This window comes from Penicillium manginii, assembly GCF_028828005.1.
Source record: "Penicillium manginii strain IBT 31320 chromosome Unknown utg000001l:1.0-3466041.0:1.0-3467806.0, whole genome shotgun sequence".
In the NCBI taxonomy this organism is placed as follows: Eukaryota; Fungi; Ascomycota; class Eurotiomycetes; order Eurotiales; family Aspergillaceae; genus Penicillium; species Penicillium manginii.
This window is the reverse complement of record NW_026643102.1, coordinates 1,962,123-1,988,738: the sequence shown is the minus strand read 5'-3', so window position 1 is coordinate 1,988,738 and position 26,616 is coordinate 1,962,123. Positions and strand designations below refer to the sequence as shown.

The 26,616-nt window shown below is 47.8% G+C and overlaps 10 protein-coding genes across 10 annotated transcripts; 7 read left to right on the top strand and 3 right to left on the bottom strand.

The window, feature by feature from the left end:
* Window positions 1–411: 411 nt before the first annotated feature.
* Window positions 412–1,115, top strand: N7533_000711 (uncharacterized protein; the record flags this gene model as incomplete). Its single annotated transcript, XM_057097361.1, has 2 exons — window positions 412–492; window positions 585–1,115. The coding sequence occupies 2 exons, from the start codon at window positions 412–414 to the stop codon at window positions 1,113–1,115; spliced, it is 612 nt and encodes a 203-aa protein (XP_056965854.1).
* A 3,154-nt stretch (window positions 1,116–4,269) lies between these two features.
* On the top strand, window positions 4,270–5,694 carry N7533_000710 (cytochrome P450; the record flags this gene model as incomplete). The annotated part of the gene is made up of 2 exons (XM_057097360.1): window positions 4,270–4,463; window positions 4,524–5,694. 2 exons carry the CDS (start codon window positions 4,270–4,272, stop codon window positions 5,692–5,694), a joined length of 1,365 nt encoding a protein of 454 aa, XP_056965853.1.
* A 1,034-nt stretch (window positions 5,695–6,728) lies between these two features.
* Window positions 6,729–7,178, top strand: N7533_000709 (uncharacterized protein; the record flags this gene model as incomplete). Its single annotated transcript, XM_057097359.1, has 1 exon — window positions 6,729–7,178. One exon carries the CDS (start codon window positions 6,729–6,731, stop codon window positions 7,176–7,178), a length of 450 nt encoding a protein of 149 aa, XP_056965852.1.
* A 1,066-nt stretch (window positions 7,179–8,244) lies between these two features.
* Window positions 8,245–8,470, top strand: N7533_000708 (uncharacterized protein; the record flags this gene model as incomplete). The annotated part of the gene is given in 2 exon segments (XM_057097358.1): window positions 8,245–8,329; window positions 8,343–8,470. The coding sequence occupies 2 exon segments, from the start codon at window positions 8,245–8,247 to the stop codon at window positions 8,468–8,470; spliced, it is 213 nt and encodes a 70-aa protein (XP_056965851.1).
* A 2,471-nt stretch (window positions 8,471–10,941) lies between these two features.
* Window positions 10,942–12,735, top strand: N7533_000707 (SD08430p; the record flags this gene model as incomplete). The annotated part of the gene is made up of 3 exons (XM_057097357.1): window positions 10,942–11,230; window positions 11,268–12,336; window positions 12,390–12,735. 3 exons carry the CDS (start codon window positions 10,942–10,944, stop codon window positions 12,733–12,735), a joined length of 1,704 nt encoding a protein of 567 aa, XP_056965850.1.
* Window positions 12,736–13,541: 806 nt separating this feature from the next.
* On the top strand, window positions 13,542–14,074 carry N7533_000706 (uncharacterized protein; the record flags this gene model as incomplete). Its single annotated transcript, XM_057097356.1, has 2 exons — window positions 13,542–13,649; window positions 13,745–14,074. The coding sequence occupies 2 exons, from the start codon at window positions 13,542–13,544 to the stop codon at window positions 14,072–14,074; spliced, it is 438 nt and encodes a 145-aa protein (XP_056965849.1).
* A 1,885-nt stretch (window positions 14,075–15,959) lies between these two features.
* N7533_000705 (uncharacterized protein) lies at window positions 15,960–16,172 on the bottom strand (the record flags this gene model as incomplete). The annotated part of the gene is made up of 1 exon (XM_057097355.1): window positions 15,960–16,172. The coding sequence occupies one exon, from the start codon at window positions 16,170–16,172 to the stop codon at window positions 15,960–15,962; it is 213 nt and encodes a 70-aa protein (XP_056965848.1).
* Window positions 16,173–17,647: 1,475 nt separating this feature from the next.
* On the bottom strand, window positions 17,648–18,442 carry N7533_000704 (uncharacterized protein; the record flags this gene model as incomplete). The annotated part of the gene is made up of 1 exon (XM_057097354.1): window positions 17,648–18,442. The coding sequence occupies one exon, from the start codon at window positions 18,440–18,442 to the stop codon at window positions 17,648–17,650; it is 795 nt and encodes a 264-aa protein (XP_056965847.1).
* Window positions 18,443–18,925: 483 nt separating this feature from the next.
* N7533_000703 (Yae1 family protein) lies at window positions 18,926–19,717 on the top strand (the record flags this gene model as incomplete). The annotated part of the gene is made up of 1 exon (XM_057097353.1): window positions 18,926–19,717. One exon carries the CDS (start codon window positions 18,926–18,928, stop codon window positions 19,715–19,717), a length of 792 nt encoding a protein of 263 aa, XP_056965846.1.
* A 3,166-nt stretch (window positions 19,718–22,883) lies between these two features.
* N7533_000702 (uncharacterized protein) lies at window positions 22,884–24,569 on the bottom strand (the record flags this gene model as incomplete). Its single annotated transcript, XM_057097352.1, has 1 exon — window positions 22,884–24,569. The coding sequence occupies one exon, from the start codon at window positions 24,567–24,569 to the stop codon at window positions 22,884–22,886; it is 1,686 nt and encodes a 561-aa protein (XP_056965845.1).
* Window positions 24,570–26,616: the final 2,047 nt, after the last annotated feature.

Genomic DNA, 26,616 nt, shown 5'->3' with positions numbered 1-26,616 from the left:
AATTGGTGGAAAGCGTAATATAGTGGGGTTAAGTTTCAGAAATCTTACTCAGAACAGTTTAGCCTCGAATGCGCAGTGCGGCTAAGCCTCTTTTTGACTCGCAATGCTTACCATACTGGGATGAATAAAGTTTCTCCTTTATGGTCCGGTACGAGAAAATATCCACCACCGAACGCTGAAAGAGTAGGCTTTGCGAAAAATAAGCCTCCCCCCCTCGCCAAGACTCTCTTAATTATGAAACCCCCCCCGGGGCAGGGCCGGAATATATTTAGGCACCGAGAGTATGCAAATTCTGCAAACCTCTCGGTGCGTCAGTGAAGCATTCTCTATTTTCCGAAATATCTAGGTCTAACCTACCCAGTAATCGCCGACTATCAATCAACACCCAAGAAAATCGTACCACTCTACGCAATGACTCGTCTGACATTCGCTATTGCTTCGAGCATCCTGCTAGTGCATGCTGTTCGCGGTGCTACCCTCAGCCTTTCCGGAGTACGTTCCAGGTTTAATGTGCTGAACAGCACCTACAGGCTTTTTCTTGCTTCAGGGCCGTCATGGCACCGTTGCTAACATTAGTCTTCTAGAACGAGTGTCCGAACGGCTGGAGTACGGCCCAAACCCAATTGAACAACCAAGACAAAGTCTACTGTTGCTACGGCTCGATTACCGTTAATAATAACGATGGCTACTGCTGCGTGCACGATTCCGTCATGCCATTCGACGCGGGCAACGGTGGTGATATCATCGGCGGCGACGTGATGGACAGTTGCTTTCCTTTCTGCTCTACCATGGCGAGCCACATTCAGAAGAGGGTATCCCTTTCTCAGCAGTGCATTGATAAGGTCCCCGTCACAGCATCGGATTATTCGGAGCGCGTTTCGGCCGCATCTAAATCAGCGGCCGTATCGCAGACCGCTAGCTCTCAGCCCAGTAGTAACAGCGCGTCAGCTACCGAGTTGGTTGGCGCAAGTGCCACGGCGGCATCAAGCTCAGGCTCCGGAGGCAGCAGCAGCGGTCCTACTACCAGCCCTACCAAGAACGCGGCCCCAGTTACTACCCGCGGCGCTGTGTATGTTGGTGGTATTATGGCTGCGGTAGTCATGTTGATTGTCTAATAGTACATGGTCGTCAAGGAAACGACTATACACCTATGTATTTTTTATTTAGGCGGGCAGCTTTAAGGCTCAGGTTGTATCACAGCGACGGCGAGTGCATAGCACTTTCTTGTCGACCGCTAGTTCAAGATGTTTGTATAAAGACAGGTAACACACATTTGAAGGCAATCAGCAAATAAATTCTGGTCATTCTTTAGGTGACGCAGCTCCTCTAGGCGTTAATTCTAGCCTACCCCACTTGCAACGCACGCGAGGTGGTCTCGCGATGTCTTCAGCGTCATCGTAAAGATCAGGAGCGTTCCTGAAATACACTATTGCACCCGCTTCTACTCGGTCATTATCAATATAAAGAATTTTGTCAGGACTAAGACTCTTCGCAGAATGTCTAGCGGGAGAATACGAAATCAGGGCTGACTGGAAGGAACCGTTTCCAGCGCCTTAGTGTTACGGACCCTGCGACATGAGGGGCCGCAACCTATAGATGGGCCACCGAGAGCCAACCGTTCCTAGGAAGGGAATGCAGGATCAGATCACGCGATGAACTGCCGGAATTAGCCTCTGATTCGCCGTCTCAAACAAAACTGGACAACAAGGTACGTTTACCAACTTACAGCCACTAATCGAGTGACCAGTCAGCCAACGCGTAACATGTAGGCGTCGGTTTGTCGAAACGATCCACATAACGCGCCCGCCGTCCCAAAAGTAACGCCGAGCCCAGCAGCGCCGCAGCCAAAGACTAAAGTAACGCCAGAGGAAAGATACGTAGCGATGATGGGTAAAGTAACACGTTGAACAAGGATGGCCCAAAAAATGATCTAGGTAAAAAAGCGCCCTGGGAGATACGTTCTGGCTCCTAGGAGCCAGTGGCAGCATTCCTAGGAACCCATGCTGCGGCCCTAGGATGTAGCTTCTCGGGATTGCAGTGGAGAGACAGCATTATGCGTTGCAGCTCGGGACGGTCATAACGAGGTCGTCAAGCGTATTTCCCAGGACCCTCGGGCACGAGACTACAGGGATTTCAAGGACGCCATTGAAGTAGCTGCCAAGTGTAGCATCAAACTTTTCCTTCAACGTGGACTCTTACGAGATAATCGAATGACAGTGGCAGTTTCTACATCTTGCTTTGAATTTGCCTAAGGGTGCCAGGACATTTGACTTGTTAGAGATCTTCCATTGTAACTATTAGCGAACGTGATCGATATTTTAGTTTGTGGTGCTCTTGAATCATTTTTATGTACCTCGAAGCTCTTTTAGATACCCACGATGTAGACGATCCTCCGATGTCCTCGTTCGTACGATAGACCACGGGTTCTCCCTTCTTTCAAGATATCGTATGCAGTCCTCGTTCTCCCGACAGAGCAGTTCGTACGATAGAACACGGTATCCCCTCTTTCGGAATTGGTATACTTTATCTGCCTTTCTTTTTCGAGTTTGTGTCAAATGACTGAATTACTCGTGGGTAAATAGGTGCATTGACTGAACTCTTCTAAATAGTGCATAAGAGCTACTCATGTGTATGGGCGGTTCAACGCGTCTAGGCTAGTGTGATCCATGCATCTTATATGTTTATTCTAATAGATGACTTTACTTTAAAGGTTCTGGTTATCACCTTCCGTAGTACGGTGCCTACTTTTTGAAATTTACTATTAGCAGGCATTGTTTGATGTTCAAGTACGAGCAAACAGATTCTCTAGGCAAGGAAAAAGAGCCTCGACAGTCTCTGAATAAGAGCTCAGGTAACAACAAATGCGCTTTTGCATCACACGTAGATGAAAAGCCAGCAGTACAGTACTCTACCCTTAATCCACATCCTTGGCAGTATCTTATAGCCGTAATAAAAAATGGTGTAAACATCGGCATCGTATCACGATTGTATGGGCCATGCCATGTGCTCGAAAACTATTCACCCTTTGTAAAGCAAATAGTACATCCATTGTATTGAATGACTGCAAGGCATAAAATTTTATTGACTTCAGGCTTCATTCTGTACAGTGAAAAGTCTACCCGTTGATCCCCAGATTTCTGAGATATATATCTTTCCCCCTACCTGTTAATCTGTGATATAGTGAAGAAATAGAAGGCTATCAACAACTCGATTTGTACTCTTTCTGTTTCTGACTCTGACCCCAAACGATGAGGAGGAAGATTTTATCGTCAAATTCTGCAGAAAAGAACCTATCTATTAAATTTTTATGTATTTTCTGTTCAACCTTCACATTTTAGAATTGAGTTTGACTCTCTGTTTCATTCCTAGGCCCGGAATTTCTCTCTAAGCCGAATAAGCTAATCCCTCTGCTTTGTCTCTTCGTTGAGGTGTCGATGGCTGGAATGGAAGTTCAATGATATCAACTACCCGATTTATGTGAGATGCAACTGTATTAAAAAGTCCAGCTCTGACCTTGTGATGTGCAGATACTAAGCTGGGTTAGTCTATCATTATTCAAGAGGTGTATTTGCCTACCTGTAATTAGAGATCTTCCTTTGAAATCCCAAAAATTCAGGGGAACGACCTTCTCTGCGTTGATACGCCCAGGTATTTTGTATATCCTTCCATGCTGACTTTTCCAATTTTCAGGCTCTGCATCGCGGGCTATTTTAACGGTAGAAGGTATGTAAATACCAAATTATAGAGGAGGGAGACTTAGTTAGCCGAGGAAATGATTTAGAATGTCAAATCACCCACATATATGCCTTTGTCTTGGGAGAGAAGCTCGCTCATCTATTGGTGTATATACTCTAGGTCCGCTACGATGAACTGTTATTTGTGTACATATCTAAATTAGTTAAGAACTTATAAGGATGCTCTATCTCCTATGCTGGAAGCTCCGATTCACCCGGCTTCACCGCGTCTTGTCAATGATGCCTTTGCCCTCCCAGGTTCAACTCTATTGCCATTACTACTAACCTATGACTAGTACTAGTAGTACTATCGCCGATATATACGATGTATATCCTCGTTACCTCTTTAGTATCCATTTCGTTTTGCTACGGATTATACGAGTACTTGAAGGTCACGGCTAGACATCAAAAGGCAAAATATCTTGGCTGCCAGCAGACACATTTGCGCAAGAACCGTTTTCCTTTAGGCCTGGGCCAGTTGCTGCACCTAGTAAAGGGGGATGGAAATGGGCACCTTCTGCAAAACCTCAGAGCAATGTTTCTTGAGGAAAAGCGGCGGACCTTTGAAACAAGCATTTTAGGGTCGACAATCATCCACACTGTCGAGCCAAAAAACATCCAAGCGATGATGGTCACTCAATTTGGTGACTTTGAATTGGGGAAAATGCGCCGTGGGGTGCTTTTCCCATTGATAGGAAATGGAATCTCGGCAACCGATGGCAAGACCTGGTAGGTGAAAAATGCCTGACAGCTGTTGAGATTAATTATGGTCCGGCTAATATCTCTTAGGGAACACAATAGAGCAATGCTGCGCCCTCTGTTTGTGAGGGCTCAAATGGTTGACGTTGAATTGGAGGAGAAGCATACGCAAAACTTGTTTCGGCAACTGCCAAATAATAAAGATGGTTGGACAAATCCGGTTAATATTACTCAGATGCTGTTTCAGTTTACGCTCGAGTTTTCTACCGAGCTCCTCTTCAAAACAACTGTACACTCGCAGTCTTCCTCTTCACTGCAAATTTTGAGCGCAAAACCTACCAAATCTTTCACATCGCAAGATCTGGCTAAGAACCTCGATGAAGCAACACAGCATCTACAGAAGCGCTTCAGTCTGCTAGACTTATACTGGCTGCATAATCCGAAGAGCTTTCAAAAAAAAAATATCAAGGACATCCATCGGTTCATAAATCTCTGTATCGAGGGCGATGTACAGAGAACGCGACAACAAGAAAACCGTGAGCTGGAATCCAAGCAGGACTCCGGCTTTTTGAACGCTTTATTCAAGAAGACGGAAGATCCAACCGAGCTGAGGAACCAGTTGTTAAATATTCTGATAGCCAGCCGTGACACTACAACGAGTCTTATGAGCTGGACATTCTGGCTGCTGGCGAAGCATCCAGAAATTTACAACAAACTGCGGTCGCATATCATCACACACGTCGGGTCTGATGACCAAGCCAATCAAATTACTTTTGAGAGATTGAATTCATGCAGATATCTTCAATTTGTTATGAAAGAGGTTCTTCGGCTCTACCCTCCCATTGCTATCAATAGCCGCAAAGCGACGCAAGACACAAAATTGCCTCTAGGCGGAGGATCGGATGAGCAATCGCCAATTTTCCTTAAGGAAGGGCAGGTCGTTATCTTCTACGCCCATATAACCCACACTCTGCGCGAGTTCTGGGGGCCAGACGCCAACAACTTTGACCCCGATCGCTGGGCCGATCAAAAGTCCACTTGGGCATACCTCTCTTTCAGCGGCGGACCTCGCATATGCCTTGGGCAACAATCCGCACTTGCCGAAGCGGGGTACCTCATTACTCGTATGCTTCAGAGGTTTGATCGGGCTAAGCTCGCGGATCCCCATGCCTCTGCAGCTCATAGACCTAGCACTACTGACTCGCCTGCTGACTACATGATATACTTTCACGAAGCGCCCACGGGCACGACTCTTGGGTAGTCTCTCGAATGCTGTGGATGGACCATTAAATAGAATTTATTGAATTGTGCTGGCAGTATTCGAATATAAGGTTTTTCCAGCGAATTACAAGACCTGTTGTGTTTCTGAGAGGTTGTTGAGGCTCCCTCATTTGTATGACCGACTCAGAAGACGTCTAGTTCGCAATCGATTTAAAGAAATGTTCTTCAAAACAGTGGTGTTTTTTGGGAGGACTGGCCAAGGCGGGTTTTCAATGAACGGGACCAAATTCCATTCCTTCCTACTATATTCGGTAAATTTTGCTTTTTGCAATTTTAAGTGAATGTCAATCACCACATTTAAGCTCCCCCGCTCTCAGATTCAAAGTGACTAGCAGCTACGATGCCTTTTTACAAACATTTGCCACATATTTCCCATTCTGATAATACACTCGCGAGGATCGTGATGATGTGGAGATCAAAATGCCGATCATTGGGCGGGGCTTTCCTATGACTTGAATGCTAAGCCTCCACCCTCCCCAATAACCAATAAATCCCGAAGATTCTTGTGGGGTTAGTTTGGTCTTATAATAATCCGCATTATGAAATATACCAAAAATGGTAACTCGTCATCTATTCCGCATAATAGCACTGGCAAAAGCTCTAATGACTTCCAAATGTGACAGGAAATGACATGTTGTTTAGATTTGTTATGATCTCTCATACGGGGTGGTAATACCATTGCTGGCAGTATTTTCTGGGAAGCTCACAGTATGGCTGGAAGTTTTCAACGTGAGGGATCGAAACCGAATTTCAAAAATCTGGAATTGAAGAATGGGAAATATTGCAATACTTCCCACATCACTCCCTGCTACAGGAGTGGAATTAGGAAAATCCTATGTTTCCTGTTCAGGAAAAATGAGAACAAGGGGGTTTTGACCCCACATGGAAGGTTTTTCGGGTAATCGCAAACAAGTTGCATATGGTCACACCAGTATCAAATTGCCCTATAAGAATACGTCCCATGACCCAGCATCCTGTCTCTTGAAATAATATCTAGTTCTATCAGCACTCTCAATGCATCAAACAATCCCCAGTTTCGAAACCTATGGTCCCGGGTCCTTCATGAACGAGGAGTATATGGATATTCCTACCGATTCCCGCTGTATATTGTCTCTCATTGCCAAATCTACCCCTGGCTTCACTCAGTCCCAGGATTCTCTGAGTACTATGACCTCTGAAGGAGGTTCAGACCCCATCACTCCCGGTCCGATCAAGGCCACTGCAGTTGCAGCTGCTCTACATGCCCTGTGTGGTATTGTTGCCAATGAAATACTTGAAGAAAGGGATGGAAAAGATAATAATCGCCAAGTGAGAATCAATACCGATCATACTGCTTTCTGGCTTAGCACAGTTGGGTTATTCCAGTGGAATAGAATGAACATAAAAGCAATCGTCGATGCCGGGAAAATGAAGGAATTTTTCAAAGTTGATTTTGAAAAGGGAGCTTCCGGAATATCTCTTTGAGCCTGAACCACGGTAAATTATCCCACTAAGACACTAGGAGTCTGGTATTAGCTTTACGGATCTTCTAATTCAGATCTAGTTCTCTAAGTAATTAGTTTAGATCCTGATACGCTATATGAGACGCTGAAAGATACTTATAATCTTATCAGCTAATATATTTAATACTTTAGTATAAATGAATTGGAAATAATGAATATTAGGCTAGAGTTTTGTAGAAATATTAGCTATATACTTAATAGATAGTATTAGATATAAATAAGGAAATATTTATCTAAGTATCTACTTATAAACTATAAGCTTTAGTCTTATATAATTATAACTCTTTCTATACTACTCTCTTAACTCTAAAGTAATAGTAGACTACTTTTTAGAATAAAGATTATAGAATTAGTTTATATTATTACTAGACTAGTTATAGATAATATACTTACTATACTAAGTACTAATATTATTCAGGTAAACTATAGCTAACTCTATAATCTTAATATATATTTTCTTTCTTTTATTCTGTTCTTTTTATTAAAAAATAGTACTTATCTAAAAAGTCTTTTTAGACTACTTTAAATAATAGAATCTAGATAATTAATATTAACTTTATAAAAGATAATAATTTAGTAAAGTTTCTTTACTTAATTGATAATACTGATATTTTTATCTAGGGGTACTAACTAAGTATAATAGTAAAAAATAGTTATAGTCTATCTAATCTTCTTAAACTCATAGGAAAAAGAGACAAAGGTATTGTATATATTGATCCTTCTATAACTGGCCTGGATAGCAACAGACTGGAGATATAGTATTAGGAGTATCCTATATTATAGTAAAATTGATAAGTTATACGGACAGTTAAAGTATTTTACCTGTATTCCCTATTCTGGATATAATAACTAATTTGATTAGTGCCCTTAGTGCTTTAATAGCAATCTACGATCATACCTAAAACGAAGGCTCTTACCATATTTTTGCCTTACTTACAGTGGCTACAGCTTATCCTCTAAAACCAGAAATTAGCCTTTACAATCCTGAAGTTGTCGATTAAGTCTACAAAAAGTTTCAATGGGCACCAATGGACCCTTCTATGTTTGTTTTCGAGCTTCTGCAAGTTGCAGTAGATGGCTGGAAGAGGGTATTCCCTGACATTTTTGAGGCCAGTTTCCTTTAAAGGGGATAAGGGAATTTTTGATATCTTGAAGCCTGTAGTTAGCTTGGAGGATGAGAAAACATCGCCTAGGTGGAAGACGGCGCCGGTGCCTCATTGTCACCATGATTCCACTACTATTTCATGGTTATGATCCTTAGTTGCTGCTAGTTGAATACACGCCATGGGATGACAGTGAACAGAAATCTTTTTTATCTTCCAAATCCAATCAACTATTTTTCTCGCCTATATTTTTCCTATTGCCCAATTTTACCAGTAAATTAGCTCAGACAACTGTGCTTCTCTAATGGCAATGCAGACTCGGCACGTTTTCTGTGTTCTTTTGTCTCTCCTCCAGGTTCCACTGAGTGTTGACTGCTAGTAGTTTGTCAGTGGATGACTTGAGGTGTTCATGGGTGTCACAAGATTCCTTACTTCGCATTTCTCTTTTTGGTTCTTCTTCATCACTTGGAGTTCAATCATTCCGTTGATTTATCTGGCTCACCACAGACGGAGATTCAATGCCGTATATCTTTCGGGTCTATCCCTTTCTCCGGTTTGATGCTTTCATTGATAATACGTAGTTCCAAATCACCACATGCTGTAAAACTCATTATTGCCGAGGAATGCCTGTTCAGTTGGCAGTGAATTGTCAAATGCTTGATGCCCTGTTGGCCACGGATACGGGCAATATTGGGAGACTTTACACGTGTCACTTTGGGCTTCTAATCATAAGTAACATTGAATTAGCCTATGTTCTCTGCTTTGGATGAGAAGTTAGTTTCTAATAAAGGGTATGACGATTCGGCAAAGTACTATAACATGCACGGCGCGATATAAGGGCTTGCATTGACTCAATAAACCAATGACCTTCAGTTACAACCCGTAAATTGAGGAATGTTTAGCTATAAGTTGACTAGGTAAAAGATCAGTACTTAAAGAACATCTATCTGTATTGACACGATTGTGGGTGTATTTAAATTTGATCGTAGTTCCACAGATGACGGCAATGGTCGGCGATTTCCAAGGTTACCTAGGTATAAAGTAGCGTGGTTCAAATTGATGAATCAACGGGAAATATCAAATTTTTTGTAATACTAAGTGCTGGTTATTAAAAGAGGCCACATGATGGCCGCAAATTGCAGAGAAATCATTGTCTTTAAGGTACTCTAAAGATGCAATCATCACCAGCCCTGGAGGCCTTCAAGTTCTACATCGATTGGTTGTCATTTGCTACTAAACACCCTAAAAGCCAACAAGCTGTGATCAAATTTCCTCTTCGAGTTTCAGTCGTCATTTGAATTCGTCTTCTTATGTTTAGACAACATGGCCCAAAACGCCCTTTTTTGGGCATTATTTGCCTCCTCCCCCCTACTCGCTATGAGCTAAAGCACTGCGACCCTAGTTGAAGCTAATTACATTAATACTACGGTATATGATTTCAGATAGTGAGCTTCTATGTAGATAATACCATTCTAAAACGGATATAGAACTTTTCCATTGAGGAGCAGAGTGCTCAAGGTATCTTTACTTTGTCAAGGCTACACCAAGTATAACAGTCTTTTTTTTCCCAGAGAATAAATCAACTCTCCATCCTCTCTATGAGCCTCGATGTTTGCCCAATTGGGATGGTACACCTGGCACGGTCGGTGGCTCCGTTGAATCCGCGAACTATGGAGGTGTAATTATGTACCGATCTCACGGGACCGTTGTCCGAGGCTTCGCGTGGAATGATAAGGACTCAACTGCGTCTTATTGTTGGGACGTGGCCGCTGCTGTCGTGTGGGTGCTGGATCACTGTCCCGCTTGCGGAGGTGATGCGTGCGCAATTGCAGGTACGAGCGTTAGATCCTTTTTGACATGCGTTTGTAAGAATGATCATAGACTGACCACTGTGATCAACTTGAAACGACAGGCATGGCAGCAGCGCACGGTAATGGAGATCTGACCGTCGGAGTTTCGGGTGGTTAAGAGGGTTATACTTCACATGGGGTGGTAATTTCCCAAAATCAATCTATCGAAATTCAAATACAACATGTTGCAGGTCTACCTATTAGCGTAGTATTATAGTAATGCCCTGAAACTGTCCTAGACCAGCCCATTTAATCCCATGTTGACTGTATCAAGTGTGATCAACCCGAGCCTCAATTTATACCACCTCCACTGTCCCATCAGGCGCGTCGATGGATGATCTCACTCTGTGTGACTTGGACCCCAATCATTTGGGTTCGATAAGCAGTCTCCACACTCTAGTGGGATAGGAGTGGGACCTCAAAAAAATGCATGATTATCAATGGAAGTTAGGCCCCGGTACCCCTCGGCCACTCCGCTCTCTCCGTCCCTGAAAGAGGCCAGCTTGCCTCTCCACATTTTTAACATCAGCAACTCCCTGCATACCACCGTGTACACTCTTTATTCCCCACGCCTCCATGCATTGTCCATTCGTTCATCTTCCTGATCTCCCTTGACGCGGTTCCAACCGACGCGAACCACTCCCTATTTTTACTTGACTATCTGCACAGCCCTCGGCAACCAAATAACTCCACTCCGACTCTCCTTCTCCCACTTCACCTTCACCTTCATCACAGCAACATCGCATCTCCCAACTACATCCACGCATAATCAATGACACGCAAGAACAACACCCTCTCCAGACGCCGCTCCAAACCGAGTTTGAAAGTAGCAACCGGCCATAACGGCCATGCGAACGGCGCCATGAACGGCAACATCGAAATGCGCAAGCGCGACACCCCATCCACCGAATCCTCCACCGAACGAACCTCTCGCGTGATGGCCAGTCCCCAATTTTCCCTCGATAACGAACCCCCCCGTCGTCCCTCAAACTCCCGTCATGACCACCACCAGCTTCCACAACCTCCCGCCAAGCGATCAGCGCAACTTCCTCCTCCTCTGCGTGCTCTACTTCCTACAGGGCGTTCCCATGGGCCTAGCCACCGGCTCCGTACCTTTCCTCCTCAAACCATACCTCTCCTACGGTCAAATCGGCGTTTTCTCTCTCGCCTCTTATCCATATTCCCTCAAACTCTTCTGGAGTCCTATTGTTGATGCCGTGTGGAGCCCGACATTTGGCCGGCGCAAGAGCTGGATCACACCCGTTCAGGTGATTGCTGGTCTGGCGATGATTTATTTGGGCCGCCACATTGGGGCGATGATGGAGGAGGCCGGAGCCAATGGCGGGGCCGGAGTCTGGAATTTCACATATTGGTGGTTTATGCTGGTCTTATTCTGCGCTACGCAGGATATTGCTGTCGATGGATGGGCCATTACCCTCATGTCTCCACCCAACATCTCCTACGCCTCGACCGCGCAAACCGTCGGCTTGACCGCCGGCCACTTCCTCTCGTACACTGTCTTCCTCGCTTTCAACTCCAAGGATTTCGCCAATCGCTGGTTCCGGGATGTCCCCGGCGATGAGGGACTTCTTTCATTGGGTGGATACTTGACCTTCTGGGGCTGGGCCTATCTGATTGTGACCCTCGGACTGGCATTCCTCAAGAAGGAGGACCATACACGGGAGCGCGACACCATTATGGATGTGTACAAGAGCATGTGGAGTGTGCTGAAGCTCCGAAATATCCAAACGATCATTATCATCCATCTCATTGCCAAGATCGGCTTCCAGGCCAATGACGGCGTGACCAGCCTCAAATTGCTGGACAAGGGTTTCGGCCAGGACAACATGGCATTGGTTGTCTTGATTGACTTCCCATTTGAGATCATGCTTGGCTACTATGCCGGTAAATGGTCCACTCAGTATGGTGCCATGCGGCTCTGGGGCTGGGCCTTCGTTGGCCGACTGTCCGCTGCCGTAATCGCCCAATTCACCGTGATGATTTACCCCAGCGGACCAACGGTTCCATTCTGGTATCTCATGACCGTCATCTTTGAACATGTGATTTCAACATTTATGAACACGGTCATGTTCGTCGCCATCTCGGCCTTCCACGCTCGTGTTGCAGACCCCGCGATTGGTGGAACTTACATGACCCTCCTCGCAACGTGAGTTTTCCTCCTCTTTCTCTTCGTCTGACCGCATATTAACAATTCTCCAGAGTATGCAATTTGGGCGGAACTTTCCCCCGCTTCTTCGTCCTCAAGCTGGTTGACTTCTTCACCGAAGCGACCTGTCTTCCCCCCAGCACACCCCCAGCCGCCGATTTGCTGAAGGGTGCACTTATCACCTCACCATTCTCTTGCGCCTTGGAGCCAGAGAAGAACCGCTGTGTAAACGGCGGCGGAACCTGCGAGGTCGGTCGGGACGGCTACTACATGACCAACATGTTATGCGTGCTGATTGGCACGATCACTTTTGTCATGTTCATCAAGCCGGCCGCCACCAAGCTCCAAAACCTGCCTCTCCGAGCGTGGCGGCTGATGCCCAGCACGCAGCGGGAGTAGCGGGGATATACACAATACATATCGCTCAAGCCCAAAGAAAAGGGCAATATACGAATACCAATAGATTGATCAAAATTAATCCAATTATGTCCTACCTCTCCAGGGATTTCTACAACGTAGCGCGGCAGTTCTTTGTGTTACGGATATAATTTATCTTACCCCTAGAACTTCTAATCGAGACCGATCTGACCTAGATACTACTAGTACCAGTACATAATAAATACCAAGCAACCCCTGAAGGACCCTGCAGACTCAGCTCGTGTCTGCACTGTCTCCCCACAACCCTGGAATTCGCCTATTCGCCATGTTCCTGAATCCGAAAACCACCAAGCATCCTCCGAGTCATCACCCACATCCATCCCATCTCTTGTCCTCACACCCCCCGGGTCAATCCTGGCCCCAAGATCGGATTGGAAGGTGCCCGGCCCGTCCCCTCATAGATGGCACTAGATCTCATCGCATGAAACATACCCTATGAGACCCATCAATCAGCCTCGTCTCGCCACAGTGAATTCCCGCGCCAAGCAGACCCCTCCAACTAGCTGCAGATTTTCCCGGACGCGCCCAGGGCTTGCACCCACTTACAACAGCTGAATCGTGCAGGTCGAGAGTGTCTAGAATCAGGCCTACCTCTGGCATTGTGCGGCGCTAACGACCTCCCCTTTGTCAGATCGACGTACGTTACATACTATAAAGGCTTCGCATCCGTCTTCTCCCCCGCTAGCTGGACTTGTACTTCGGCCCACGCCTTAATTTTCGTCCTACTTTCCCACCAACTAATTGATTAATTAATTACTTCCTTCGCTATGCGTCTCTCTCTACCTATTCTCGTCGCCCTGGGCGCGACCGCTTCAGCCCGCCCAGGTTCATCCTTGAAAGAGCGCGGAACAGCCGCTATCCAAGCATACACAAGCGTCAGTCCCAATATCTCGAGCCAATCCTCTTCAAACACAACAATCTCCAATCAACCCCCCCATTCATCCCATTCTAATATCCTCTTTCGATCTAGTGGCAACTCCGCCTCTTCAACGCAGCAGTACCAACCTGCGACCCGAACAGCTCAAACATCAATCTAAGCATCTACACACGCTCAGCCCGCTACGGCCGCGTCTGCGAAGCGTTTTCAGCTGCAGACACGAACGACGGATCTGTGCCGAAGAGTCTCTCTTTTAAGACGAGTCTTGATGGAGACGACGGGAAGGACTTTTGCATGTTTAGCTCGTCGAATTGTACGGCTGAGACTCTGATTGCTAGTATTACCTCCGGCTGGGAGGTTTGTTATCCTTATAATGGATTTGCGGCGTATAGTGTTGTTGATCATGGGGCGGCTTGTGTTTGATTAGTGACGATGGACTAGTAGTTAGTACTTGTATTACCTTTGTGGTTTCAGAGGGAGAGATCCCACTCGTGTTGGCTTATTAGTAGTACTATGTTTAGTAGCCACCTGGACATGCCTGTGACTGTATATGAAACAGGATATCCAGCTAATTTTTGGCTCGGATTTGATTCCTGGGGATTATTTAGATAAAAGACAATTCAATTTACCACTGGCGTCCGGGGTAATCGAAAGGAGACGTCGGACTTGGAAGTGCAATATGCCTGTGGCCTAGTGCTGTGGCCTAGTAACTATAATTTGAATTGTGCAATCACAAAAACTAACTGCCAAAGCAAAGGTACCTGGGGGAGTACCATTAAATTTAACAACACGAGCTGTACTACACAAGCAGTGAGAAATGTTAGACTTAAAGCAAAAAGTAAATCATCCACCGAAGCAGAGATAAAAGCATGCACCAGCAATTAAGGCAAATCCCGCCATCGACTTAAGCCAGGCACACTATTCAACTTTACAGTAGACGACGGCAAAACTGAGTCCGTCGCAGTTGATCAGCTACCGGTACTGCCGTCATTGCTGCTGATACTATGGTATCGCTCAATAACGAAATGAACGACCTCTTCCCCTTAGCTCTGGACATACTTCATGTACACAGTTCCGTTCATGAATGGAGGTGCACCGTCGCGGTATGGCCCACATAACAGAACGGGTATCCGGCGTCATAGCTACAAAAAACACCTGACTGTTGTGAGCGGCACGGTTTATGGCCGACCATGCCAGGTTAGACTTCACTACGATGGTAGCAGCAGACTTGGACGCAAATTTGTTACGTTGGATTTGCATGTTCGAGCCATTGTATTGCCACCAGCGTCTCCAGTATGATTCGCATTTTCTGGGGCAGTTGCATCCCGAGGGGGAGAGGTAGAGAGAGGGCGAGTTTGAGCAAAGTCTTGGGTATGAGGAGGAGGTCTAGGGAAGACATCTGGGCCTCTTCGCCTACGGAGCTTGGCTGGAATAGGAGCCTGGGTCTAAAGTTGTTCAGTCAGATCACGTATATTGAGACTTGAGGGCCGGATGAGTTTCCATCGCGAATGGGATTTTTGGCCGCTTGATTGTAGACTTTAGTTTAATTGGCGAGGATTGAAGTTTCCAATCTCCGTTCTGGTCTCGGACTTGGCGGTACCGTGTAGAGTATCCCAGTAGGCGGATGTGTGCTCAATCGTCACACTACCCCTATACAAAACCCGGTTTAGGCCCATTGAATCGGTGTATTGAAATTGAGTCTTAACTTCCGGAGCCTCTCCAGGTCTGAATTAGAGGTGCTTATAGCAATCGATGACAGACCTCTTTCTACCATGATGTTGTTAACCTTGTCTGTCCATTAGTCAATGGGGGGGACTATACTGCACAGCTTTCCATTCTGAGCAGCTTCCCATAGTGAACGGTAGAGAAAGGGCCTGATATCAGCTTCACTCAAGATAACTTCGTCCTCAGAGACCTGGTCCGGAAAAGTTGCTTCGGGTAGTAATGTCGCGAATTGAGCGCTTCTAGTCCTCATTTCATCGAACAAAGCACGAATATTCCCCATAGCCCATGGAATCGTGTGATAGCTTCACGGCAAATAGTTTGAGACTGGCGGATACATCTTCGACCGGGCTCGAAGAGCTAGTGTTCTGAGAGCTCTGGTGCGATTCGGGACTTTGTTTCGTCATGAGGGAAACGAATGGATGCTGGGGTCTGTTTAAAGAAAGACGTTAAGTGCGTAAGAGATTTGAATGGCTTTTATTTTAGTATGAGCGGATGCTTTCGCCAAGTACTCTGCAGAAGTTGTTCGATGTGAGTTGGGCGCCCTGGGATGGAGAGAAATTCATTAGTTCCCAGTGTGAAAGTCTCACTGTAGCTGTCCAAAGGCTGCAACCTTGGATCCTGGGCAGGCTTTAGCATAATCTGTCAGGGACTTTTTCAAAAGCCGGGTGCCATTGGCGACAGAGCCGAAGTCGGTTGGATTATTGTCAGTGGCGGAGTAGAGGATTGCTGTAGAAACTGAAATTTTGATCTCGGTGGTGATATCACTGGTAACCAATTTTGTTATGCCCTGGCTCATTGACTCATCAGTACTCGAAAGACGAAGGTCTGCAGCCCTTTGGCACGCTCGGTGAATGAGTTTTGGAGGGCTGCAATGGCTGAGCTGATAAACGCAGCCACCACGCAAGCCGAAAAAATGCCCATCATTCAAGTATGGATGAGGAGAAGAAAACACCCAAGCGGATGAGGGGAACTTGAAGAGGATGTGTAAAGAGAAGATGTGTAGTAAGATAGTAAGGGGAACCTTAGAAGGTGGGTGTGGGCCCCGGGGAAAGGTGGAAGAAGAGAAGCTGAACGTGAGAGGAACTTGAACTCCCGAGGTCAAGTGCCTTTGCCTGAGGCTTCGAGAGGGAAGAAACTAGTATTCATATTCTTCCGGGTAAAACAATGTACCTAGGTATCTCAAGTCACCTTAGCACAAGGGTGTGTCCTATTTTTGTTGAGAATACAGCTATTTCTTAAGCTGGTGGAAACCTGGGCATTTGGGCGGACACTGGACTCAACCAGATTTAATGACATGTCAAGGGCCTCGACCCTTTGAATATGAGGACATTGGACAAGAACTTGAAGATTAATCCTCTCGGAAGCCCGGTCACAGCCGGTCATGGATAGGAAGGGTGAAGGTAAACATCATTGATAATGGGATGTATAGAATTCAAGTTTACTATCTCCACAATGAGCTGCGTATTTATCAAATATTTGGATAATTATAAGAAATGCAAGGCCACGGTGATAGAGTTTTGTATATCTTCAAAAGAATGGTATTCAATGCTTCATCTTTTCAAGAACCAAGTGGTGATTCAGCCACATTAGCAGCCCATTCTCTGACTGGATCAAGTCATTCTATGAAACGTCACATATCTTACCTTTTCTCGCTGGGAGCTATGCTTGTTATGGATCCACTAATTATTTACTCCTTGCGGCAATTTTATGAAAACCAGGTGTAGGTAGAACCAACTCGTGACTGTTATACCGAGACCGTCGACGTTGCGCTTCAATGCGAAGATTTTTGGCCTCGCGGATCTGGACTTTTACCTGATATTCCGCACGATTTTTGGGCAGCTACTTCAGAGGAGTATACCAGTCAACTCTACAAGGTATTCCCAAGAACTATGGGAAGTACTTCGAAGGTTTCAACCATCTGGGGGAAGCTTTGAAACCGAATCCGTATTCAAAGAAGACGTCCAGGCGTGGCGTGGGCTGGAAGAGACAGAACTGCAGAGTGTTACTGACGATAATGAGGGAAACCAGATATCGCCAAACACGCAATTTATTGTCTGCTAAGCCTTCTCGATCTGATTTTTTTTTTCTAGCTTTCTGGTCCTGTTTTATTCTTCGGTCTGCTCTCAAAGATAAAATGGTATAGATGATTTGTATTGAGGAGAGAGTATGCAGCGCTGAGCTATGGATATAAAGTCAACAGAATAAGCCAAGGACAAGCACAAAGATGCCAGGTCTAATAATAAGTCAAAGCAAAGCGATATTAAAGAAGGATTATACTCTCTTCAACCCACCTTCCACCTCCCTCGCCGCAGCATCCAATATGACACGGGCATACCCCCTATGCAATCGATTCGTCCACTCAGGCAATATCTTCTGTCTTTCACCTTCTGCAGGGACAACCTCATAATCATGCGCAGCAGAAAATCTCACCTCAACAAACCTCCCCTGGCCCTTAATCTCAAACGGCTCCGAAACACTCATCTCATGCCGTCCGCCAGACATAAGCCGCCACGGATACCCCCACCGAGCAATCCTTTCAAAGAAAAGTCGCGGCCCATCAGCCATACCCCAAAAAACTAGCAATCCGTTACTCCCTCCAGGCTGCGCCGGTTCCCTCTCAACAGTAAATAACCCATGCAGAAGAGAGCGTGGGGCCCCCGTCTCCGGGTCTGCACTAAACCCATTCTCCCCCACGTCGCCGGGCGCAGATGTTCTGGACGTGAGAAGTCCAATTATAGAAGATTCAATGCGGAGGGGCTTTGAAGAGAGTACAGCTCGGGCCCAGGCTTCTTCAAGTAGGATCTTTTGATTGATATCTGTCACGAGCGCGGATTCGGGGATGAGTGCTTCGAGTGCTTCGAGGCGGATGCGCGTCGCATAAATGTCTGTATATGCGCAGCGCTGGCTTGGCTTTTGTGGCGTGCTAAGGGCGGCACTACCAGCGGCAGCTGGTGGGAGAGCGGGATATTTGTCTTCCAAGTGGTTTAGACCGAGGTGGACGCCATAGCTTGTTGCGAGGGTTGGGACGGTGATGTAGGTGAGAATGCGGAGGGCGCGTCTTGACATGGCGATGAGAAGCTGCAGAATTGATAACTGTGGGCCTGAGGAATTTAATCAGTGGGTAGGTGAACACTTGAATACTCGAATGCTTTGTGGGTGAGGGTGAGGTCGGAGGAATTTCGCACCGCTGCCCAGGTGGGCTGACGTTGCTCCGAGTTGGGGGCTATTTGGAGATGCAAAAACACTATACACTGGTTATAGCTGAACACTAACTACTAGTAGCTAAACTAGCGATATTAAGTAGCCATAATCAATGACTATAATTCGTACAGCTATACTAACTACTAGAACTCGAATTCTTTGCTACTATACACTATACTATACACTATACACTTTGTCGTATACTCCTCGAGTGGGTCCCGCATCTTTTTTCTTGAACCCCTCCACTTCCACTTCACCTCCCTTGTACAAGCTACCTCTCTCCCACATCCACATTCCTCCCAGTGAGCAAAACTTGCAGCGATCCCTTTCCCTTAGATTTTCCCTGCAATGCCAACATCCCTCGACTCCAGCTCTCCTTCCGCCCCCGCCTCACCCGCAACGACAATGACCTCCACCCAAACCGACCACCCCGCGCCAGAAGTCGACAACTCTCTAGACGACATCTTCGGCTCTTCCCCACCAGAAGGAACAACCATCGACACCAGACCATCCCACGCGCAGCTCCAACGGCCCACAGCCGACCCATCCGAGTCCCCCGCACTCCGCCGCCAACACGTCACAGCAGGCTATCGCGACGGCGTCTCCGCTTCAAAGGGCGAACACGTCCAAGAAGGTTTTGATGCAGGATACCCCGTTGGCGCACAGCTGGGCATGAGAGCCGGAACCATCCTCGGTATCCTAGAAGGTCTCACGCGCGGTCTCGAAGAGCGCAGTGGCGGCGGCGTAGTCAAGAAACCATCGCGGGGCACCGCGGCAGGTTCGGCTTCGACGGGGAAGATTCAAGATGGAGGGCAGGAATCGCGTCAACTGCTGAAGGAGCGCATTACGAAGATCTACGAGGAGGCTACTAAGGCACTTGACGTCCAGTCTGTGTTTACGGGCTTTGAGGCCGGGTCCGGTCCGGACCCCGAGAACGCGGGTAAGGCTGCGTCTGAAGAAATGGCCGAGGTGCAATTGGGTCGGAAGGGAGATGCTGTTGTGTCTGTCTGGGAAGACCGAGTTGCTGTGCCGAGGTGGGAGGAGAATATGGAGGCATTGGAGGAGAAAGAGAAAGAGGAGGGTGTTTCTGTTTTGCAGGGAGAGAAGGGTACAGCTGGCGTAGCAAGTGAGCAGATCTGAAGCTTTGGACTTGGGTGGATTCTTTGTTCAAGGGCTTTGCTTTCTGTGAGCTCCGGCCCTTCCTTACCTTCCCGTTCGCTACATTCGAGTAGCTTTTGACAAAGTGTACTACGGAGTCACTTTCCCCTTGACGATGATCGATAGTGGTTGGCCCGGGGAAGATGATGCGAGCGAGATGCACGCTGCATCGAAGCGGGCCATGCTGTTTCTGCGCGCTGGGCCGGCCCCGCTGCCCGTCCCGTCCTGCACGATGGTTTGTGAGTCAGTGTTCTTCCACGACTGAGACCCGTCTACCCGGCTCGAGGATGCAGAGTGCAGGCAGAGCGCAGGGTGTAGGCAGGATGGCTGCAAGGACCATGCGGACGGGGCGGAAGCCGGTCCGGTGCGAGGGGACGGTTTGGAAAAACGGTTGAACAGCTCCGAGACACTGTGGGACAATATACAGCAACAGCTGTAGGGGATTTGTTTACCCAGGAGACCGCAGCGATGTCAACAAATCGACAAGGAAGAGAAAAAAAGATCGCGACGGCAGAGGAGACTTTCTGCGAACAGCGTCATTATATGTGGGATTTTTCCAAGGATGCCAGGCGTTGGCCAAGGCCTAGGCCCAGTCCAGTTCAGATCTCAAATTAGCCCTATCAACTTTCCAACGCCACGCTAGGTTGGGAGCATGTTTGTCTAGCAAACGCCTGGGTCGGCAATCGACGGGGCGTCTGCTCCCTCCCGATCCGGAATCACGGATGTGGACCCGCGAAGACGAACAAACTCCGATAGATCTGAAACCCACCATCACGTCGGGATTTGAGGGGTCTCGGTGATGTCCAGCTTCCATCCGGTGGGATAGGATGCACCTTGCCTTTGACGGCTCGGGGCTTCCGAGGACTTTTGCTTGGATCAGCCATAGCCTCCTACGTGGGTGGATTCGATGATGGAGTTCAGGGTTTAGACTTTCGCCCCGTGGTTGCCTGCTAATTTGCTGTCGATTGAATTGGTTTGGACCTGGGGGATTTGTGAGATAGATTCATAGGGGGAATATGCTGTTGACCCGTATGAGGTAGAGTCGCTTTGAAAATTCATAGACTAGAAAACGCGGATCAGAAACTGATAATCAAAAGAAATGAGCTAGCAAACAAGAGCGAGGATGTTTCGACCAAGGCAAACTGTTCGAAAAAGTACGTTCAAGCCAAGAGGTAGCGGGGCAAGCAAGGGGTGAGAAATCGCGACGTATCGACCTTTGCTTTTTCTACTTCGACAGGGTGGCCGCTTTAGCATGAAGAAAGTACGAACGAGTTACGGCGGCGAGAAAAGTAGCCCCCAGACAGGTAAAGGATAATCAATGATCAGCCCGTTTCCAAGGTTGTTTTATACTTCGAGGACAGGACATCCCCACCCATCCCATGTCATCCCTGTCCCATTCAGACAAGGGCATAAGAACTGGGAAACAGAGGCAAGAGTCAAACGGCACTTTTATCTTCCCTCGGTCGCCTATTTACACTGAAATAGCAAAGCCAGGAAAGAAAGCGAGGACCCAACGAAGCTGTCACCCGCCGATCCCAGCCTCACTCCACCCGCAAGCCCCGTCCGCCATCAAAGTACGAAGTAGTAAAAACACGTCATGGAGTCATAGTTAGAGGCAAAAACTCGCCAGATCGAAATTCTCGCCTGGTCCAACCAAATAGAGCGTTATTGTACAGAGGTGATCACCTCGAGAACAAAGTCCGTCTAGGCCCATCTCGACTACATGATCATCCGTACAGAAACGGGGGATCCCATTACCAAGGTTCACATCCCTGCCTCCGCATGAGACATGTACATGTTGCATGGATCCGGAGCTAGGGTAGCTAGGTCCAGTAAGTGCAAAGTAAGTAGGGTACCTTTGATCCCTTTCTCCCTATTGGAGGGGATGTTCGGGGCTGCAATTTACTTTCCTTGCCATTCGATCTGAGTAGGTGGGGTACTGCCTTGGATGGTACTTTGTCTTTTTGAATAATAATTGAAGAGGGGAAAGTAGTTGTGGTTCATGCGCCGGGCAAGGATGCTTAGACATGCGCCCAATAGCTGTTAATAGTTTTTTCCGGTGTCTGTACGTGAGTATCCAATTGTTGCTCCACTTTGGGTTCATTATTCTTGAGACAGTTTGAAGGAGTATCGAATCCCGTGCATACTTTGAGATTGGGTGGGATGGGATTGGCAGTGGTCGGGGTTTGCTCGAGTAATGCGTTCGCCAGTTGGTACGACGTACTCAGTAGTTAGAGAGCGGTTCCATTGACGAATTCCAGTTGGTGCTGGTGGACAGGTAGATACATGCCGCGACGAGTCTCGAGCCCCGGCATTCCAGGGACTGAGGCAGATCGCCCAGACAACGAGATAGTTAGTCTACAATAGTCCAGGAATAGTAGGGAGGAGATCAGAGTGGCAGTGATAATCGTGCTTCATTTGCATTTTTGGTTGCTAGTATGTGTAAAGGCTCAAAGTTCAGATCGTGATGTTTCATTGTTCATTGTTCATTGTATGCTTTTTGGTTGGTTGCGCCGAAGGGAAATGCAAATGCAAATGCAATCAATCTTGGTTCCGAGAACCCCGCAAAAGTAGCAAAGTAAATAGAAAGACGTTCTCTATCAAAATCGTACAAATTTTTGTTCCTTGGTCATATCATTATGGTAGGTGACACATTGGTTGTTGAAACAGGTGAGGAGAAAAGGAAAAAGCTCGAGCGACATGTGGCAGACAAGTAGGAAATAGGCTCAGGGATGAGACCGTAATGCGCAAAAGAGGAAAGCAAATCATGAGTTGTTCAAAAAACGTGGTATTACAACGCGTTGCGGAGTAAGGCGTGAGTAGCATAGAGATCGTGGGAGGTGTATACCTCAAAACATGGGTAAGGAAAATGTTCGCGTGGTGTGAGCGAGGCTCGGGTCATCCGTGGTATCGTTGACATTGTATAATTCCGGACATCGGTCGGGACCAATTATGATCACCGACGATCATTAGGATCATGGAGAGAGCAGATTCTCTCGTAAAGAGTGCAAGGTGTCATAAAGACAATAGACCAAAAAGTAAAGACATGGCAGTGAGGTTAGCGTTGGCATAAATAAGGAGACCGTTGAGTGTGTATCGTCAAAAGAAAAACGCCGTTCCCCGTCCCAAACTCCGAAAACAGTGGGTATCAGATTGTTGTGACATTAGATTTCGTGGAGGTCTTGTGGCAGCTCAGTGAACGGAGGGAGTCGATCACTTTCTTCAAGAAAGGTCGGTTGTCTGCAGCTGGGTCCGGGAATGGGACGGGGGAGTGTTGCTCGTAGCACATGGAGGTAAGTTGCTCCTTGTCCGAGTTGTATTCTGGAGTGTCGGAACGTTGGCGGCGTCTTTGAGCCTGGCTGGCTGCAGCTGCAGCGCGGTCGACATCCGACTCAAGGATGCTGCTATTTTTCCTTGAGCGGTTGGAAAGTGGCTTCATGAGGGAGGTCGCAGATGGTGCGACGAGCCGGAGGGTCTGGAGAGGGTGGTTTGGACGCAGGCCATCCCTGCTGGTGCTGGGGCGGTCGAGGCTCATGCCCCGAAGAGATTCCATCACAGTGCTGGTGATTGAATCATCGGGCAGACTTGGGAACCGCTCAGGCATTTGATCATCAAGCATGGCTTGGTGAAGCTTAGGCTGGGACTTGGCGCCACGGAGCTTGGCCCGGCTGCGGACCTTGCGCAGGGTGTCGATAGGCCTGCGGGAGAGTGACTTGTGGCTGAGGGATTCATTGTCCGAATCGGATTCCCAGACTGATTGCTCACCAAGGTAGGCATCCATTGTGGAAGTGGATGGTCGCTCCATGGAGGTAGCTGTCCATTGCCTGGAGATTGGAGGGGAACTAGCAACAGGGCTGGGGATTGGGCTGGCAATATCATTTGCAGGGATGAAGAGAGCTTGGTCGAAGTGGGTTGCATGAGGCTCCATGGTAACAGGGTTGATCAAGCTAGGAGGGGAGATCATGGAAGGGTCCAATGGAGGGCGGGTTCCAGGGCTGGACTGTTTCCTGCGCATACTGTGGGAGCTTGTGCCTCGAGAGAGGTTTGGCAAGGTGGGAGGTTGCTTCCTCCTGCTCTTGCGCGAGGACGACGACATACTGGATGTTTCGTACTTCATTGTGGAGTGGTCGGCGCCAGGTGTGGTGGGTCGAGTGAGTGCTTTGGGGAGCGAAGGCACAGGTGGAGGAGGTGGAAGTGAATATTTCGGAGGAGTAGATGCAGGGAGATAGAAAGCTCGTTGGGGTTTGATATGAGCTTGGTGGGCGTGTTGATATAGCTTCTCTGTCGCCTTCAACACGGCGTCAGGGCAAGCGGGAGAGGAATAGGTTGATGAGAAAGACGAGCTTGGTGTGAGATCTGGGACGGTACAGTCTGTTTGCACAGAGCTAAACGAGTCTTGACTGCCGTGGGTAGTTCTTCTTTCGTCTGTGGAAGAGGAATAGCTGTGGAATCTGGCGCTGTTTTCCAATTCTAGCTGTGCGAGTGTGGATCGATCGGGGCCGGTGTATTGGTATGAAGGCTGCTGGGAATACTTGTTGTCTTTTCCCTGTGTCAGAGACAATGAATAGTACTGGCTGTGATCTTCACTGTATCTATCATCGCGAATTGCCGGGGTATACGAGTCGGTCCAGATTGGCGTTGCGGCCAGTGATTGCTCGAGGTAGAAGGGATCCTGGTTGGATTCCTCCAATGCTTTGGCACCGGTCCTGGGATAGTAGGAGGATACTCGCTTCACAGGGGAGGGTGAAGGCAAGCAGATAGTGGTTTCTGATCTGTTCCGGTCTGGGTGCAACACGTCCAACTCGCCGGGACAGGAGGAATCTCCGATAGCCATGTGTGGATTCAAAGCAGGATAGACACAACGGAGCCGGACGCGGGGGCCCAATGGATCATGAAATAAACCACGTAAAGGAAAAGATAGCGAGCAAATGTTTGGAGAGTAAGAGTCAGGGATGTGGAATGGGGGGCGAAGGGGATATGTTTATACACGTCCCCAAAAATAGGCCCTCGGACCAAGGTGGCCGGGGAGAGTAGTAGGTGCATACCAATGCAGGTAAACAAAAGAACCCAGCACGGACGATCTGACCTTACATGACGTCCCCTTCCGCTGTAGGGATGGAGGTGCAGCAAGGACAGCGAGCAAGGGCGCGCGGATCGAGTATCCGTAGGGCTCTGCCATCCTGCAGTACTTTGGACTCCCCGTACTTTTTGTGAAGAGGCTTTCACTCACACGCTCATTTTCTGTTTTCTAGCTTTCTATCACCCATGGTCCAAGGGGACCAGATGAATTCTCTATGATGCCCATGGCGTTGTTCCTGGTACCTGAACCCCCTTTGTCCGCGTTGCACGAAGCTGCTCGTACGACCCGTGTCAGATTTCGCATGGCACAATGGGTAATTGTGATTACTACGTCTGATTGTGATTATTGACCACTGTGGGCTTCTGAGTGGGCAGGCTACCACCGCGTCAAGAGCTGTAAGCTGCGTCCGCACCATGCCCATGCAGAGGCTGGGTCTGTGAGAATGTGAGATATCAACCGGACGGATCTTCCGAAGTGGAGTCTGCCCTAACTCACGGATTGATCAGTCCTAGCAGCACTGCCAGAAACCAACTGGCTGGGAGAGGGGAAGGACCCAGTACTTTGTTCTCAAAGCACTCTCGCCACACAAAGCCACAGTCCATTCTTTATTTCCCATTCCTGGGAACCGCGCAACGACGTCTACTCGAGCCTCAACCCTCTCAATTGCGACCGCCAACGCAACGTTCCATCGCCCGAATTCTCTATTAGCCACGGCGGGCAATCAAATATGGGCTGATGGCGAACTGCCTTCGACGTCATGGCATTGCTTTTGTATCGTGGCTGGCTCCATGTGTAGTTTTTTTCTTTTTTTCTTTTTGTTGTGGTCTAGTTCGTGCCACCCTCATCCCGTACTCCGCACTCCATAGGCAGCCGATCTGTCCATCATAGCGTACATAGTGTAGCCACTGTTCCACATTTCATGGGCGGTTTCAGGTCTTCTCCGCGTCTGCTGTGCATTGATTCTGCGTCCAATCGAGGGAGTTCCCCAGGGATCCCCCGCGGGAGAGATCCTAGGTTTGGCGGAAAGGGTTCGCGCGGGTCACATCGAGGTCTCGATTGACAGTTGACGGATCACATTTCCATCGCCTCCTGCACCGAGGGGCAAGCAGGCTCTCGACACGATCATTGGCCTATCTTTCAAGCTGTATGTGCTCGGTCCAATCCAGTCTTGCGATACAGCAATTGTAGCGATGCGGATATTCCCATTCGCTGGTCGACAATCTGAATCCTCAAACTTGAATATGATATGGACATATCTAGTCCGCGGATATGTATACTTGCAGCCCACCAGGCCATTAAAGTAACCTGGCAACCAGTACATTAGTAGTACCGTGATCTTATCGTAATTCGCTATGTGATCTCGCAATATCTGAGATCGAATAATCCAAATTTTTGTACATCGCCACCAGACAGACCTAATAGTTCAGCCGCCCAGTTCGGAGATCCCATCTCGTCTCTTCTACTTCCTCGCTCTCCCCGAGGTCTCTCTGCTGCCCAGCCGTGCACTCTGCTTCCCCGGTGGCTGCTCCCCACATTCCAATAAAAAGTCTGTCTTGCATATGCGTTCGGCAGCGTAGCGGACACCCCCGGCGACGCCGCTGACATCTATATATCTACGGTACAGCCCCTGATCGACAGCTTTTATGTTCCGCAGTACCGACGCAGTGTATACTCCATCGGCCGATGCACAGGGCCCTCACTTCCCCGTTTAGATCACATTCTTCATCATTCACAGCCTCGGCATAGGCATTGAGCATTGAGAATCGCACTCGCAGCTACACTAGATGATCGCACCCCATGA